Source organism: Macaca fascicularis, chromosome 5 (genome assembly GCF_037993035.2).
Source record: "Macaca fascicularis isolate 582-1 chromosome 5, T2T-MFA8v1.1".
NCBI classification, from domain to species: Eukaryota; Metazoa; Chordata; class Mammalia; order Primates; family Cercopithecidae; genus Macaca; species Macaca fascicularis.
Genome location: NC_088379.1, coordinates 118,092,833 through 118,109,140, shown reverse-complemented (window position 1 = coordinate 118,109,140; position 16,308 = coordinate 118,092,833). Strand labels below are relative to the sequence as shown.

Below are 16,308 nucleotides of genomic sequence, written 5' to 3'. Positions count from 1 at the left end.
GCTGGGATTACGGGCACATGCCACCATGCCTGGCTAATTTTGTATTTTTAGTAGAGACAGGGTTTCTCCATGTTGGTCAGGCTGGTCTTGAACTCCCGACCTGAGGTGATCCGCCTGCCTTGGCCTCCCAAAGTGCTGGGATTACAGGCGTAAGACACTGCACCCGGCTGTACCTGGCATTTTTTTCTAGTGTTCAAAGATTTAATTAAAAATTTAAAATCAGAATTTTCTAACATGCTAAGTTTTAAAATTAATTTGCATAGTGACTTACCTGCTAAAGTACCCCTTTGCCAGGGAGAGATAGCTTGTATGTGTGTGTAGAGAGAAGCAAGATAGAGATGGCAAGTGTGTTTTCACAGGGCAAACTTGTTTTGTAATTATTTTCCCATCAAAATCATGAACCACCTGTGAAACTATTCTAGCTAACTAGATAACTTACTGGTATTTTATCCTAGTTCTCTTCCTTGGGAAGTAAAGAAGAGACTGCTTTTCTAGCTGTTATTCCTAAACAAATAAAGAGAAAAACCTGTGACCCTAAGGTAAAATTTGTGAAGAACATCAATTTCTTTTTTTTTTTTTTTTTTTGAGACGGAGTCTCGCTGTGTCCCCCAGGCTGGAATACAGTGGCGCGATCTCGGCTCACTGCGAGCTTCGCCTCCCGGGTTCACGCCATTCTCCTGCCTCAGCCTCCTGAGTAGCTGGGACTACAGGCGCCCACTACCGCGCCCGGCTAATTTTTTGTATTTTTAGTAGAGACGGGGTTTCACCGTGGTCTCGATCTCCTGACCTTGTGATCCGCCTGCCTCGGCCTCCCAAAGTGCTGGGATTACAGGCGTGAGCCACCGCGCCCGGCCCAATTTCTTTAACCAACTATATTTTCTTCTCTTTTTTCTTTCTTTTTTTAAAAAAAAAAAAAAAAAACAACAACTAAACTATCAGAGTTTTCACAGGCAGAAGGTTAGTAGCATAATAAATGGTTTTAAGAACAAGAAAAACTATTTAATGACTCCCGATCCCCTTTTTGGTCTTGAACTTTCTCTATACTACTAATGAACTAATAATATAGTGTTTAGATTATCCCTCCATACATGGGATACACTGGGGGTTGGACACAAAGCCATGTAGAGTACAATTAATGAATACTCCGTGGGGAAAAAAATGAGTATCTTTATACCCTTTAACTTATTATAGTCTATTCTACCACTTATACTTCTGAGTATATAGAAGTATATGTAACCAAGCTCTAAGTAGTGCTACCTATTCTATGTCAAAAATTAACAAAGACGACAGCATAAAAATGGATGGGTTTTGTAAATAGCAGTTCTACTACTAAAACCCAACACACCTCTGGAAAAGATCTACATGGCAGCATAGAAGGAAAGGTACCTATTTTGGCCAGGCATGGTGGCTCACACCTGTAATCCCAGTACTTTGGGAGGCCAAGGCGGGTGGATCACTTGAAGCCAGGAGTTCAAGACCAACCTGGCCAACATGGCCAAACCTTGTCTCTACTAAAAATACAAAAACTAGCCAGGTGTGGTGGTACACACCTGTAGTCCCAGATATTCTGGAGGCTGAGGCATGAGAATCACTTGAACTTGGGAGGTGGAGGTTGCAGTGAGCCAACATTGTGCCACTGCGCTCCAGCCTGGGTGAGAGAACGAAACGCTGTCTCCAAAAAAAAAAAAAAAAAAAAAAAAAAAGGAAAGCAATGTACCTGTTTCCTTGTGGGGAGTATACATTACCCATCAGACAAAGCAGAAGCAGAAACATATAGAATCTTTAACAGTTGAGACTCATTTTTATTACAATGTTTATTTTTAAGTTCAGAAGAGTATTTTCCACCAAAGTCCTATTAAAGGGCATTTAAATTAGATTTTTCTTTCAAATGTGTGATGTACAGTTCTTCATTTTTTAATAAGAGTATATTCAATTATATATTACTGTCATTTTGTTAAAAATGAATTAATCCTTTATCTACATTCCTTTGACTCTCTTATCAGTCTTATTTTTCCACATTTCGGGTAGGCTTTACTTTGTATGGAGTAAAAATCCTAGAACCCCCCAGGGGGCAGCAGAGAAAGCCATTTGAAGCCTGAAAACAGACTGAGTGAAAGAACCTCTCTAAGGAACATGTCTGCATTGGAATCACACTCTCAGGCCTTTGCTCTCAGAGCAGTAGGATGTCACATCTTTCTACTGAGAGGCAGAGAGTCCACCACCCATCCTGCAGTTGAGCCTGATATTTTACAAAACCCCTAAGTAAAGAGAAATGCTGTTTGCATTCTTTCTCATTCTTCCCTGTTACTGGCTGTTTATTGATTGCTTCCTGTATACCAAGTACACTGTTAAATATAGGTGGTACCTAGATGAAGCAAAAAGTCTCTGTTCTCAAGGGACTTACAGTACAGTTAGTATAGAAATAAGGAGAAACTTCATTGTAGTATGAAGTTGAAAGTCTATAACATGCAGTATTGTATGTAATGCATAGTTGTGTAATATATAATGGAAGCATAGAGAAACAACTAAATATTTCTGGCTTAGCCATTATTATACTCATCTTTATGCTTATAATAAAATTATACTTATTCATTTTTCCCCCCTCATTGGCTATGAATCATACTTTTTTTTTTTTTTTTTTTTTTTTAAGACGGAGTCTCTCTATGTCACCCAGGCTGGAGTGCAGTGGTGCGAAGTTGGCTCACTGCAACCTCCACCTCCTTGGTTCAAGCAATTCTCTGGCCTCAGCCTCCCGAGTGGCTGGGATATAGGCACCTACCATCACGCCTGGCTAATTTTTTATATTTTTAGTAGAGATAGTGTTAGTCAGGCTGATCTTTAACTCCTGACCTCAAGTGATCTACCCACCTTGGCCTCCCAAAGTGCAGGAATTACAGACGTGAGCCACCATGCCCAGCCTAAATCATACTTTTTAATGTTGAAGTTAAATGCAGTTAAATCAATGCCCTTTGAATTTGTTACCCATACATATGTTTTAGGATAATAGGAGAATTTCCTGGTTTTCAGCATTAGTTCCTGGTAATTATTTATGTGTAATAAAAAGTGAATTATGTATTATGTTCTGTGTGTTTACTTTGTGAATATATGTGTCAATATATAGTTATGCAGTTCTTATTTTTAATGATTTATCTGTAGCCTGTTGAGTTTCAAGGACATCAAGTAAAAGGATCAGCTACTAGTGGTGTAATGGTCAGAGGACGCAGCTCACAGCTAGGATGCAGTCAGTTTCCAGATAGCACTGAGTATGAAAACTTTATGACAGAGACACCAGAGTTACCTAGCACGTGTATGCAGATTGACTTCTTGCAGGTAAAAATATTTTTATAGTTGCATTTTGCCAAATCATTTTCTTTATGTTAATACTACCTTTTGTAAAAATAGCATAGTTGTTTGTACAGTTATAAGTTAAAAAGGAGTACAGTAAATTGACAAGAAGCATAATATCTCAAGTAAAACTAAATAACAAAAGTATTTTACTTGAAAGATACATTACCTTTTTAGGATTGGGAGTTTAATAGATTGTCACTTCAGAGAAGACTAGGAATTCATGACAAAAGCAAATAGGTAGATTACACAGAGAAATACTCATCTGTTTAACGTCTATTTCCCTTTTTATTAAAGCAATACATATTAGAAGAAATAAAAAAAGCATAGTAAGCATAATACATACAGCAAATAAGTAAATCACCACAAAGTAAACATACTCATATAACCTCCACCTTTAACGAATAGAGCATTATCAGCACCCAAGAAGCTCTCCTTCTGTCCCTTTTCAATCACTACCCTTTTCCCTAAGATATCCACTGTCTTGACTTATAACCATCTATTAGTTTTGCTTTAAAACTTTATATAAATAGAATCATACACAGTGTATTCTTTGTGTCTGCCCTCTTTTGTTTAATATTGCAATTTTGAAATTCATTGATGTTGTTGCCTGTGGCTATAATTTATTCATTTTAATTGCTGGTGTAGTATTCTGTTGCATAAATGTATCCCAATTTATCCATTCTTCAGATGTTCATGTTATTTGTGTTTAGGGACTATTACATATACTGCTGCTGTGAACATTCAAGTACCATCATGAACATGTACATATACACACACACGTGACATACTTCTGTTGGTTACATTACCCAGGAGTAGCATCACTGAGTCACTGGATAGTATATATTTACTTTTAGTACAGAATGCCAAACTGGTTTCCAAAGTGGCATTTATAATTTACATCTCCATTAGGAGTGTATGAGAGTCCCCATCACTCTACATCTTTACCAACACTTGATGCTGACTGTTTTTGGTTTTCAATTTTAGCTGTTCTGGTGGGTATATACTGGTACTTCACTTGTAATTTTAATTTGCATTTTCCTGCCTGATAGTGAGGTTGGGACCTTTTTTGTGTGCCTATTGGCCATCTCTTTATTCTCTTTGGTGTAGTGCCTATTCGGCTTTCTTCCTTTTTTTTTTTTTTTTGAGACACAGTTTTACTCTTGTTGCCCAGGCTGGAGTGCAATGGTGTGATCTCGACTCACCGCAACTTCTGCCTCCTGGGTTCAAACGATTCTCCTGCCTCAGCCTCCCGAGTACCTGGGATTACAGGCATGTGCCACTTCGCCCGGCTAATTTTGTATTTTTAGTAGACATGGGGTTTCTCCTCCTGGTCAGGCTGGTCTCAAACTCCCGACCTCAGGTGATCTGCCTGCCTCAGCCTCTCAAAATACTGGGATTACAAGCATGAGCCACCACGCCTGGCCTCTTCCTCATTTTTTAATTGATGTGCTTATCTTTTAAAAACTTTCTGGAATTCTTTATATAATTGGATACATACTCAGTTGTATGCTTTGCAAATATCTTTCCTGACCCTTACGTACCTTTTCACTCTTAATGGTATGTTTGATGAATCAAAGTTTGTCTTTTTTTGTTGTTTATTGAAACAGAGTCTTAACTCTTACCCAGGCTGGACTGCAGTGCATGAACATGGCTCACTGCAGCCTCAATTTCTTGGAATCAAGCAATCCTCCTGCCTCAGACTCTCGAGTAGCTGGGACTACATGTTCCCACCACTATGCCCAGCTAATTTTTTTTGTTGTTGTTGTTAGACAAGGTCTTGCTCTGTCACCCAGGCTGGAGTACAGTGGCGTGATCTCAGCTCACGGCAACCTCTGCCTCCTAGGTTCAAGCAATTCTCCTGCCTCAGCTTCCCGAGTAGCTGGGACTACAGGCATGCGCCACCGTGCCTGGCTAATTTTTTGTATTTTTCATATGTTGCATATACATTTAGAACTAGCTTAACAATTTGCTATGTTGGCCAGGCTGTTATCAAACTCCTAGTCTCAAGTGATCTGCCTGCCTCGGCCTCCCAAAGATCTGGGATTACAGGCATGAGCTACCACTCCCGGCTGCCTAGCTAATTTTTAAATTTTTTTTTTAAGAGATGGGGTTTCACCAGGTTGCTGCTGGTTTTGAACTCCTGGGCTCAAACAATCCTCCTGCCTCAGCTTCCCAAATTGTTGGGAGTTGATGGGTTTAAGACAAATCTTGGAGTTAGAATCATGGATGTTACTGGATTAAATGTAAGGAGTAGGGTGAAAGAAAGGGAGAAGAAAAACAATTGGGCAGACTGAGGCAATTTTCATTGAGTAAAGCAAGATGGGGAACTGTATTAGTTTGCTAGGGTTGCCATAACAAAATACCACAGGCTAGATGACTTAAACAACAGAACTTAATTTTCACACAGTCTGAAAGCTGGAAGTCCAAGATCAAGGTTCCAGCCAATTCTGTTTCTCATGAGCCTCTCTTCATGGCTTACAGATAGCTGCCTTCTCCCTATGTTCTTATGTGTCCTTTTTTTGTGTGCATTTGAAGAGAGAGAGAGAGAGAGAGAAATCTTGGTTGTCTCTCTTTGTAAGGAAACTAATTCAGTTGCGTAAGGGCCCCACCCTTATGACCTCATTTAACCCTAGTTGTCTCCTAAAGGCCATGTCTTCAAATATAATCACATTGGAGGTTAAGGCTTCAACATATACTTTTTTGTGGGTACGTAATTCTCTCTGTAGCAGGGAGGAGCAGGTTTGGTGAATACATAGGAATAAATAAAGAATACCTGTGAAACCGTCAAATAGAGATACTATGTAAGAAGTTGGGTACATGGGTCTGATTTAGAGGAGATATTTGTGCAGTCATTTGCACAAAGAAAAGTTTAGAGCAATAAGAATGGGTGGGTTCATTTAAAGAGAGCATAGAGAGAGAAGAGAATGGGTTTTATTTGTATCAAGAATTGGGATGGAGTTAGTTATGTGAATTATTATTGAGACACCCAATAAAATGAGGACAGAAATATGTCCATTTCATTTAGCAATGGTGACCTTGGCAAGAATAATTTCAATGAAATAGGGTAAGAATTAGTTTAGAGTCATTTAAAGAGTGAATGAGGCCTGGCGTGGTGGCTCACACCTGTAATCCCAGCCCTTTGGGAGGCCGAGTCGGGTGGATCACCTGAGGTCAGAAGTTTGAGACCAGCCTGGCCAACATGGTGAAACCCTGTCTCTACAGAAAACACAAAAATTAGCTGTAGTCCCAGCTAGTCAGGAGCCTGAGGCACAGGAATTGCTTGTACCTGGTAGGTAGAGGTTGCAGCGAGCCGAGATCATGCCACTACACTACAGCTGGGCAACAGAGTGAGACTCAGTCTCAAAAAACAACAACAACAACAAATAAAAGGAATGAATGAGAGGTAAGAAAGTGGAGACCATGTATGTAGCAAACTCATTAAAAGATAAGCATATTTAATCAGTCACTCATTTGACAAATATTTCTTGAACAATGCCTGTATGTTACACTGTTCTTGGTCTAGAGATAGTCTTATGAATAAGGCACAATCTTTCCCTCACAGAACTTACATTCTGGTTAAAGGAGACAGAAAATAAATATACAGCACCTCAGAGTGTCTTAAGTGCTCTGAAGAATGACACTGGTATGTAGGGGGATAGGGAGTACACATGGGATGGAGTTCTATTTTAGGCAAGGTAAGCCTCTCTGATAAGATGACACTGGAGTCGAGATCTGAATGAAGAGAGGGAGAGAGCCATGCAGATATCCAGGGGAAAGGCATTCCAGGCACAGGGAATAGCAAGAGCAAAGGTTTTGGGGCAGAAGAATGATGGCTGGTGTGTAGAACAGCAAGGAGGCTGCCATGGAGTGAGTGAGGGGGAGGGTGATAGGCAGTGAGGTTAACCAGGAGGTAAGGGGCTGATCAGGTAGGGCTGCATAGGACTTTGTAAGAGCTGCCTCATACTTTAAGAGAGATTGGGAGCATTGGAGGGTTTTGATCAGAGGAGTAAAATATTCAAACTTACATTTTAGAAAGAACGTTGGCAAGTTTGTGGAGAGGGTAGTAGGGGAACAGAACGGAATAGTGTACTCAGTAAGTATTGCCTGTTACTGTTATTTTTTTTTATTTTTTTTATTTTTTTTTTTGAGACGGAGTCTCACTCTGTCGCCCAGGCTGGAGTGCAGTGGCGCGATCTCAGTTCACTGCAAGCTCTGCCTCCCGGGTTCTCGCCATTCTCCTGCCTCAGCCTCCCAAGTAGCTGGGACTACAGGTGCCTGCCACCTCGCCCGGCTAGTTTTTTGTATTTTTAGTAGAGACGGGGTTTCACCGTGTTAACCAGGATGGTCTCGATCTCCTGACCTCGTGATCTGCCCGTCTCGGCCTAAAGAGGCAATATAGTCTAGACTGGCTAGATTTGAACTCCCTTATAAGCTTGATGAATAAAGCAAATTTAAGTGCTAAACTGCTCTTTTTCTCACTTCCCTCAGTTGTAAAATAAGGAAAATAAGAGTACCCACCTCATATGGTTGTGATAAGGATTAAACAAGTTAAAAATATATAGTGTTGGCATATAGTAAGAACTCAGAAATATAATAAAACTATTTTTATGGTGATGATTGTAATTTCCCATTTGTCTGTCTTCCACTGAACTGAACTCCTTGAGTCCAGGGATCATGAGTATTTTTTCACATCTTTATTTCCTAGCACAGCACCCAGAACCCAGTAGCCAATCAAGAAAATGCTGTAAAATGTATATATAAGCTTATAAACTTTGAATCTTTATTGTCTTTTTTTTTTTTTTTTGAGAAGGAGTCTTGCTCTATTGCCCAGGTTGGAGTGTAATGGTGTGATGTCAGCTCACTGCAACCTTGCCTCCCAGGTTCAAGCGGTTCCCCTGTCTCAGCCTCACGAGTAGCTGGGATTACAGGAGCACGCCGCCATGCCTGGCTAGTTTTTTGTATTTTAGTAGAGACAGGGTTTCACTGTGTTGCCCAGGCTGGTCTCGAACGCCTGACCTCAGGTGATCCACCCGTCTCAGCCTCCCAAAGTGCTGGGATTACAGGAGTGAGCCACTGTGCCTGGCTATTGTCATTTATTGAGGAAAATATCATATACTCATTAACATACTCATTTTAGCAAGTTCAAATCATTTACAAGAGTATGAAGGTATAAGTAAAAGAGCTCTTCCCCCAATTCCATTCCCATCTAAAACCACTCTAACAATAAGGTATGTATTCTTCCAAATTTTGTTCTTTTATTCTGTGCTTATACAAATATATATATTGTATATATATTTGATCATCATATTAGATTTTAAGATGATTAATTTCTGGAAGAAGCAGCAGCAAAATTAAATGCTGTTCTAACAAGAATAACATATGAACTGTATAGCTGGGATATATTTTAAAATTTCACTTCATTTTGGAGCAATGTCTTGAAGTTTAGATCAACTATGGACTTGAGGACATAAGAGAAAACTGTTCAGTCCTTGAGTCTGCAGGGATTTAGACCTTCACAGCTGTAAACATTAGGTCTAATTTGGCCCGAGCCCCTTAGAATGGCAATTGATCTTCAGGACCAAATCCTAATAACCCAGACCAGTACAAATCAAAATCTGACCCACTTCAAATAAATCTGAAAGATTTTTTGCTCTGTATTTTACTGTTATTCTTGTTGATTTTAGTAAATTTATTCCGTCCTTTTTGGAAGAAGTTTTATAGTTGTTGCCCCCACCATAGCTCTACATAATGTGCTTTAAATCATTATTTTTATAATATAGATTACTAGAATTCATTCAAACTAAAGAAAAAAATCAGAAGATTTTGGTCTATAGTTTTGATTCTTCTTTCTGTATAGGTGACATCACCAGAACAAAACGTCTCTACGTTGAGCCCTATTTCTACCGTTTCTTTGAACTCAAGAGATGAAGACTTCATGGTAGAATTCTCTGAGACATCCCTGAAAGCAAGAACTTTACCTGATGATCTTCATTTTCTCAACTTGGAGGGTAGTCGTTACCATATTGTTCTAACATCTGTCTATTCATTTAAGAGATGAAATTTTTTATTTGAGAGATTATTACACTAAATATATCTTAGAACCAGATTCAGTGTCATACGCCTTGAAGCCTTTCCATAACTTTTCTTCCTTTGAACTTTTTCTATCATAGATAGCTATTCCAGGTACAATATTCCCTTCTAGCTATCTAGTTCCTTCTTGTTTCTCCTCCCAACTTTGTCAACACAGAGCCCTGAAAGTATTTTCTACCATTGTCAGTACTTCTCACAGCTGTAACTGCAGCATCTGACCCCTTTACAGCCCCTTCCTGTTCCAGAGGAATGACTGATTGCAAATGTCTCATCAACACCATTGATTGACCTTAGCATAACCTCTTAGTTTCTCTTTTTGCTTTGGGATCCTGAACTCTTCAACTGCTGTTCCACACTTGCATTCCTAGGACTCTGGATTTTCATATATTTTGGCCTTTCACTATGAGTCAGCTTCTGCTTTTTGATGAATATAATACTATTCTCTAGGATCCCTTTCACTAAAATTTCTTTTCTTCTCTCTTTTCTTATAATCTTATCAATATATCTTCCCCTGATTCTGAATTTATGTTGGGTGAGGGGTGAGTTGTAGATGATTTTTTTGATTTTGGATGGATGATACAAAAAATTTTGTAATGTGAATTGGTAGTTGGGTTAGAGAAGGTTTTATGGGTGTGCTTGGTAGAAGACAACAAGGTAGAGAAGAATCAAATACACGGGAGTGGGTATTCAAGAACAAGTGATATGGTAATGAACGGTAGATGATTTTCACAGTTATACCATGAATCTTTTAGTTTAATGGATTTTTAACTTTTCTGTCAGTGTTACTTGATTGACTTGTTAGAATTACAGCATAGCACTTTATAAAAGAATATTCATTGGCTCACCTACTGCTCTGCTACTTTCCAGATGATCTCCAGAGTGTATTTCCAACAAAACAAAAACTCTGTCAGGAAGGTACATTATTATAAAATAGGTATCCATAGTATTGTCAGATAAAAACTATCAGCTTGCATAATTCTGATGCAGTATTATTCATTTGTTTATATATTCAACAAATATTTATTGCTTCTTAGATTTTTAGGAATATATCACTAAAGCTGCTGACACACAGAAAGAATCATTAGAATCATTAAACTCTTTCAGACAGAATTTGCCATGAGTTTACCAGAATTCTACTCTTATCAAACACCATTAGATCAAAGTAAAGCTAAAATCTTTTTTACTCTGAAGGGTAACATAATTCATGAGTGTAAAAATATCTAAAGGAAGTTACAATCACATAGTCATATAAGTGAATCATGAATTTCAGTCTCTGGAGAAAGAATGAAAGTAGATATAAAAAACTAGTCCAGGTTCTTATCCTGACTCTGCCACTTTGTAGTTATGCTACCTCTAAGCCTTTGTAATCTCATTTGTAAAGTGAGAATGATGCATTTTTTGGTTGTTGTTAGCTTTAAAGTGCTTTGAAAATGTTAAGTGCTATATAAACATAATTTAGTAATTAGGAAAAAAATCATTAGTTAAGGAGGAGAAGAAAAAGAGGGACTTCATCAACCCTAAAAATGTTTCAGTATATATGAATTAAGCTTTGAAATCTTTATTTTTTGAGATTAAAACCATTAATTTTTTTTAAGGAAATAAAATAATATGATTTTTTTTTTCAGGGCAAGTTGCTACTTTTTGCTTTTGTACACCCACTGTTTTCTAGAGCCTAGGTGATAACTAGTAGAACATTTTTATTTAATTAGCATTTTGTTTTTTCAGGGATGAAAAAATCCAGTTCTCTGGAGAATGAGAACCTTCAAAGGCTTTCATTAGTAAGTAGAACCCAGGCTCCATTTATTACTTTGCCACCTACTGATGGGCCAGCTGACTTAGACTCTCATTTGTGTGTGATCAACTCTAACACATACAAGTCTTCTGGTTCCCCCATGCTCAACTTGTGTGAAAAGTCAGCAGTTCTTTCTTTTAGCATTGAGCCTGAGGACCAAAATGAAACCTCTTTCTCTGAAGAATCTGGGGAAGTGACTCCAGGGGATGTTTCACTTCTCAATAATATATCTACTCAGAGCAAGTGGCTGAAATATCAAAACACATCCCAATGCAACGTGACTACTCCAGACAGAGTTGATAAGAGAATAACTGATGGCTTTTTTGCTGAGGCTGTTTCTGGGATGCATTTTAGAGACATAAGTAAAAGACAGGGTGATGTTGTCAATGAAAGCTCTTTGAACTCTGTGCATTTGCAAATGATAAAAGGCATGCTCTATCAACAGCAGCAGGATTTTAGCAGCCAAGAATTGGTTTCCAGAAAGAAAGTACTTTCTCTGAATTTAAAGCAGACTTCTAAGACAGAGGAAATTAAAAATGTATTAGGAGAGTCTACCTGCTACAACTATAGTGTAAAGGATTTACAGGTGAGGAAATGTACCAGTCTTGTACATTTTTCCAATAGTTATTGTCTGAATTTCAACAAAAGAATTAACAAAATATACTGCATAGGAGCAATTTGAACAGATGGCTTTTTTTGATCCTAACTCTGAGCTGCAGTCACATCATCTTTTACTTAAAATCTCTCGTAATAGTAGTGAACATTGAATGAAATGATTTATTTGAAAGTATCTGGTACAGTGTCTTGTACATTATCAATACTTAATAAGTGATAGCTCCTATTTTTGTTTCCATCACTACTACCATTACAATGATTGTTTTTACTTTTGACTGTCAATTGTGTTTGCTGATTAAGTCATCATTAGGGTAAAAGTGCATCTTATTTCACGTTAATTGTGAATAATCCTTCTTATAGTCATAACCAGAAATAAAGATACATAATGATCCATTCACATCAGTTAAACTTTTCCTAGCAAAAAATATATAAAAACTTATTAAGGGGCAGATAAGAAAAGTTACTCTTATTTAGGGTTAAAAATGCCATTTGTGGTATTCTTGCTGTATTTGTTTTCTCATTTAAAATTTGAAAGTAATTTTCAAGAATCCTAGAAATCAAAAGAATTAATTAAAAAAATAAGTCTATGAAAAATAATTTACTTTTTAGTAAACGGTATTTTTCTGGAGTTGCTATGATAACTTGAATTATTCCATTGCAGGAGATAAGTGGCTCTGAGCTATGTTTTCCAAGTGGGCAGAAAATAAAATCTGCTTATCTTCCCCAAAGGCAAATTCACATACCAGCTGTTTTTCAGTCTCCTGCTCATTATAAGCAGACTTTCACATCTTGCCTCATAGGTATGGCTGTTGAGTTTTTATTGTATTACGATTGCTGCTTCATGTAAGTAGTAGAATTGTGAGAGTATGATACATTATATTGTGAATTTTCATACTAAGTATCTCATTCAAGATTTGTTATTTTTCATGTGTTCTAGTTTTTGAACAGTAACTTTTATTCTAATTTCAGATCAAAACTGAGTTTTAAAAGTGGGAGATGACAATCTTCTTTTTTTTTTTTTTTTGAGACAGGATCTCACTCTGTTGCCCAGGCTGGAGTGCAGTGGAGCAGTCTTGGGTCACTGCAACCTTGCCTTCCAGACTCAAGCAATCCTCCCGCTTCAGCCTCCCCAGTAGCTGGAACCACAAGTGCACACCACCATACCCAGCTAATTTTTTTTTTTTTTTTTTTGAGATGGAGTCTCGCTCTGTCCCACAGGCTGGAGCGTAGTGGCCCCATCTCGGCTCACTGAAGCTCTGCCTCCCAGGTTCATGCCATTCTCCTGCCTCAGCGTCCGGAGTAGCTGGAACTACAGGCGCCTGCCACCATGCCCGGCTAATTTTTTTGTGTGTTTTTAGTAGAGACGGGATTTCACCGTGTTAGCCAGGATGGTCTCGATCTCCTGACCTTGTGATCCGCCCGTCTCAGCCTCCCAAAGTGCTGGGATTACAGGCGTGAGCCACCGCACCCGGCCAACCCAGCTAATTTTTGTATTTTTAGCAGAAATGAGGTTTCACCATGTGGCTCAGACTGGTCTTGAACCCCTGGGCTCAAGCAGTCTACTCACCTTGGCCTCCCAAAGTGCTTTGATTACAGGCATGAGCCACCACACTTGGCCAATATTATCTTTTACAAGTTAAGAGTTTTTCTTTCTTTCTTTTTTTTTTTTTTTAAGTAGAAGTGTTAAATTTAGCAGAAAATAACTTTTAAAAATGGAAATTCGTATTAGGTATGACTGTTTAAAGGCTATTCAAATTTAGCTACAAACAGCACATGTAATACAAACAAAATTATTTTGTATTTAATTTTCTGCTCTATCTCTTTTTTTTTGTAGAACATCTAAATATATTGCTGTTTGCGTTAGCACAAAACTTGCACAAAGCTCTTTCAAAAGTTGACATATCATTTTACACATCATTGAAGGGAGAGAAACTGAAAAACGTAGAAAATAATGTGCCATCCTGCCATCATAGTCAACCTGCAAAACTTGTCATGGTTAAAAAGGAAGGTCCAAATAAGGTATTCTTGCTTCCCCTCCCCCTACCATACCAAATACTTCTCTTATAAAGGGTTTAGGTACCTATTACTTCATGATAAGCTTAAAGAGTGAGTCTTAAGAGCTTTCTATTTGAGGTGTTAGTACCTAACACACATTAAATTCTCAAAGTTTTATTGAAAGAATGATCTGTGCTCTAGGATACAAAAATATGAGTTAAAATTAACCTTCAAGTTGCTTAGGAACTTCTTGTGTAGTATTTTAATTTTATTTTTATTATTATTATTATTATTATTATTATTATTTTTTGGAGACGGAGTCTCGCTCTGCCGCCCAGGCTGGAGTGCAGTGGCCGGATCTCAGCTCACTGCAAGCTCCGCCTCCCGGGTTTACGCCATTCTCCTGCCTCAGCCTCCCCAGTAGCTGGGACTACAGGCGCCCGCCACCTCGCCCGGCTAGTTTTTTGTATTTTTTAGTAGAGACGGGGTTTCACCATGTTAGCCAGGATGGTCTCGATCTCCCGACCTCGTGATCCGCCCGTCTCGGCCTCCCAAAGTGCTGGGATTACAGGCTTGAGCCACCGCGCCCGGCCTATTATTATTTTTTTAGAGACAGGGTCTCACTGTTGCCCAGGCTGGAGTGCAGTGCCTTGATCATAGCTCGCTGCAGCCTTAAACTTCTGGGCTCAAGCCATCCTCCTGCCTTGGCCTCCCAAAGTGCTAGGATTACAGGCATAAAAGCCACTGTGCCCACCTGAAAATTTTACATACTTCTGTAATTGATAAAATAGGAGGAATATGCCTAAGTTATAGTGAGATCACTGAGAATGGGGATGTGTTTCAACCTGAGAGCTTAGAGATTTCAGAAATGAGCCTGAAAGAAATGAAGGTTGAAACTAGTCTACCATGTAATCCCCAGTACAAGTAACAGATAAGCCCAGAGGAATAGAAAAGTATGCTGACTTAATTTATATTGTTAATAATATATTATGGAGGGAGTCAGGTTAATAAAACGTAGGTTGATTGATGACTTATACTCACTGTAGAACTGTGCTTTCATTCATAATACAATTTGCTTCCACCGTTTGCATATCCCACTTTATTGTTAGCCAAGTGTATAAATTTGGATTTAAATTTAGGCGTCAAAAGCCAAAATTCGTAAATAGTGGTATAACTGTGGACTAAAATATAGCTACTAAAAGTCTTTGTTTTCTTTTTAAGATTATTTGATGACATAGTTTCATGCTCACACTATGTTGTTGGGTACAAAGGGTAGGTTACGGAGTAGAAAATGTATCATCTGAGTTTTGTTTAAAAAATTTTACGTGTGTTTGTTCTTGTTGGGTTGTGGTGTGTGTGTACTTATGTGAATGAGAAAAAAAGATAAAAAGAAATGGATAAGATATTCAGTGTTTCTGGGCAGCTTTCAGGTTGTTGATAGTGAACATTTTAAATCAGAAAAACAAATTTTCAAATAAGCTTTTACTCTCAGAATAATGTAATCTTTTGATAAAGAGAAAGTAAATGGAAAAGCAGGTGGTTTTAAATTAATAATAAAGTTAAGTTGTATAGTGACTAATTTACTGGAGTACAGTAATGCCAAGCAGTTTGCATAGAAACCTTGACAAACACAAAAATAATCGAAAAGTAAAAGCTTTTTTTTCACTAAATGTTGATCTTTTTTCTTTCGCCTTAGGGTCGTCTCTTTTATACATGTGATGGACCCAAAGCTGATCGATGTAAATTCTTTAAATGGCTTGAGGACGTGACTCCAGGATATTTAACACAGGAAGGAGCTCGACCTGGCATGGTTTTAAGTGATATTAAGAGTATTGGCTTGTACTTAAGAAGTCAAAAGATACCACTCTATGAGGAATGCCAGCTTTTGTTGAGGTATGTTTTATAGTACCAAGCGATTGCCTGTGATTATATAAGAGAACGACAGCCTTCACAGAACTATCATCAGTTTTAAAAGAGATTAAGATAGGAAAACTATTTAAAAGATGGAATACCTCAGTTTCTAAACCTGCAAAATGGGAATAAGTCTTTTTTTTGTTTGTTTGTTTGAGACGGAGTCTCGTTCTGTCGCCCAGGCTGGAGTGCAGTGGCCGAATCTCAGCTCACTGCAAGCTCTGCCTTCCGGGTTTACGCCATTCTCCTGCCTCAGCCACCCGAATTTCTGGGACTAAAGGCACCCGCCACTTCGCCCGGCTAGTTTTTTTTTTTTGTATTTTTTAGTAGAGACGGGGTTTCACCATGTTAGCCAGGATGGTCTCCATCTCCTGACCTCGTGATCCGCCCGTCTTGGCCTCCCAAAGTGCTGGGATTACAGGCTTGAGCCACCACGCCCGGCCGTCTCTTTTTTTTAAATTATATAGTGACAAGATCTTGCTCTGTTGCCCAGGCTGGAGTGCAGTGGTGTGATCCTTAGCCCACTGCAGCCTTGAACTCTTGGGCTCCAGCTCTCC

The 16,308-nt window shown here is 38.6% G+C and overlaps 1 protein-coding gene across 13 annotated transcripts in view; it reads left to right on the top strand.

Moving 5' to 3' along the window:
• ZGRF1 (zinc finger GRF-type containing 1) overlaps positions 1-16,308 on the top strand; it is a 99,770-nt gene that overhangs the window by 46,319 nt on the left and 37,143 nt on the right. For 8 of the 13 annotated variants that reach the window (XM_065545341.1, XM_045392779.2, XM_005555713.4 and 5 more), the window contains 6 exons: positions 3,157-3,330; positions 9,206-9,356; positions 11,164-11,816; positions 12,507-12,645; positions 13,680-13,864; positions 15,537-15,733. In XM_065545341.1, the coding sequence (XP_065401413.1) occupies positions 3,157-3,330; positions 9,206-9,356; positions 11,164-11,816; positions 12,507-12,645; positions 13,680-13,864; positions 15,537-15,733 (1,499 nt within the window). Of the gene's footprint in view, positions 1-455; positions 540-3,156; positions 3,331-9,205; positions 9,357-11,163; positions 11,817-12,506; positions 12,646-13,679; positions 13,865-15,536; positions 15,734-16,308 lie in introns of all 13 variants that reach the window. The other 5 variants (XM_005555716.4, XM_005555712.4, XM_005555717.4 and 2 more) reach the window with 5 other exon arrangements.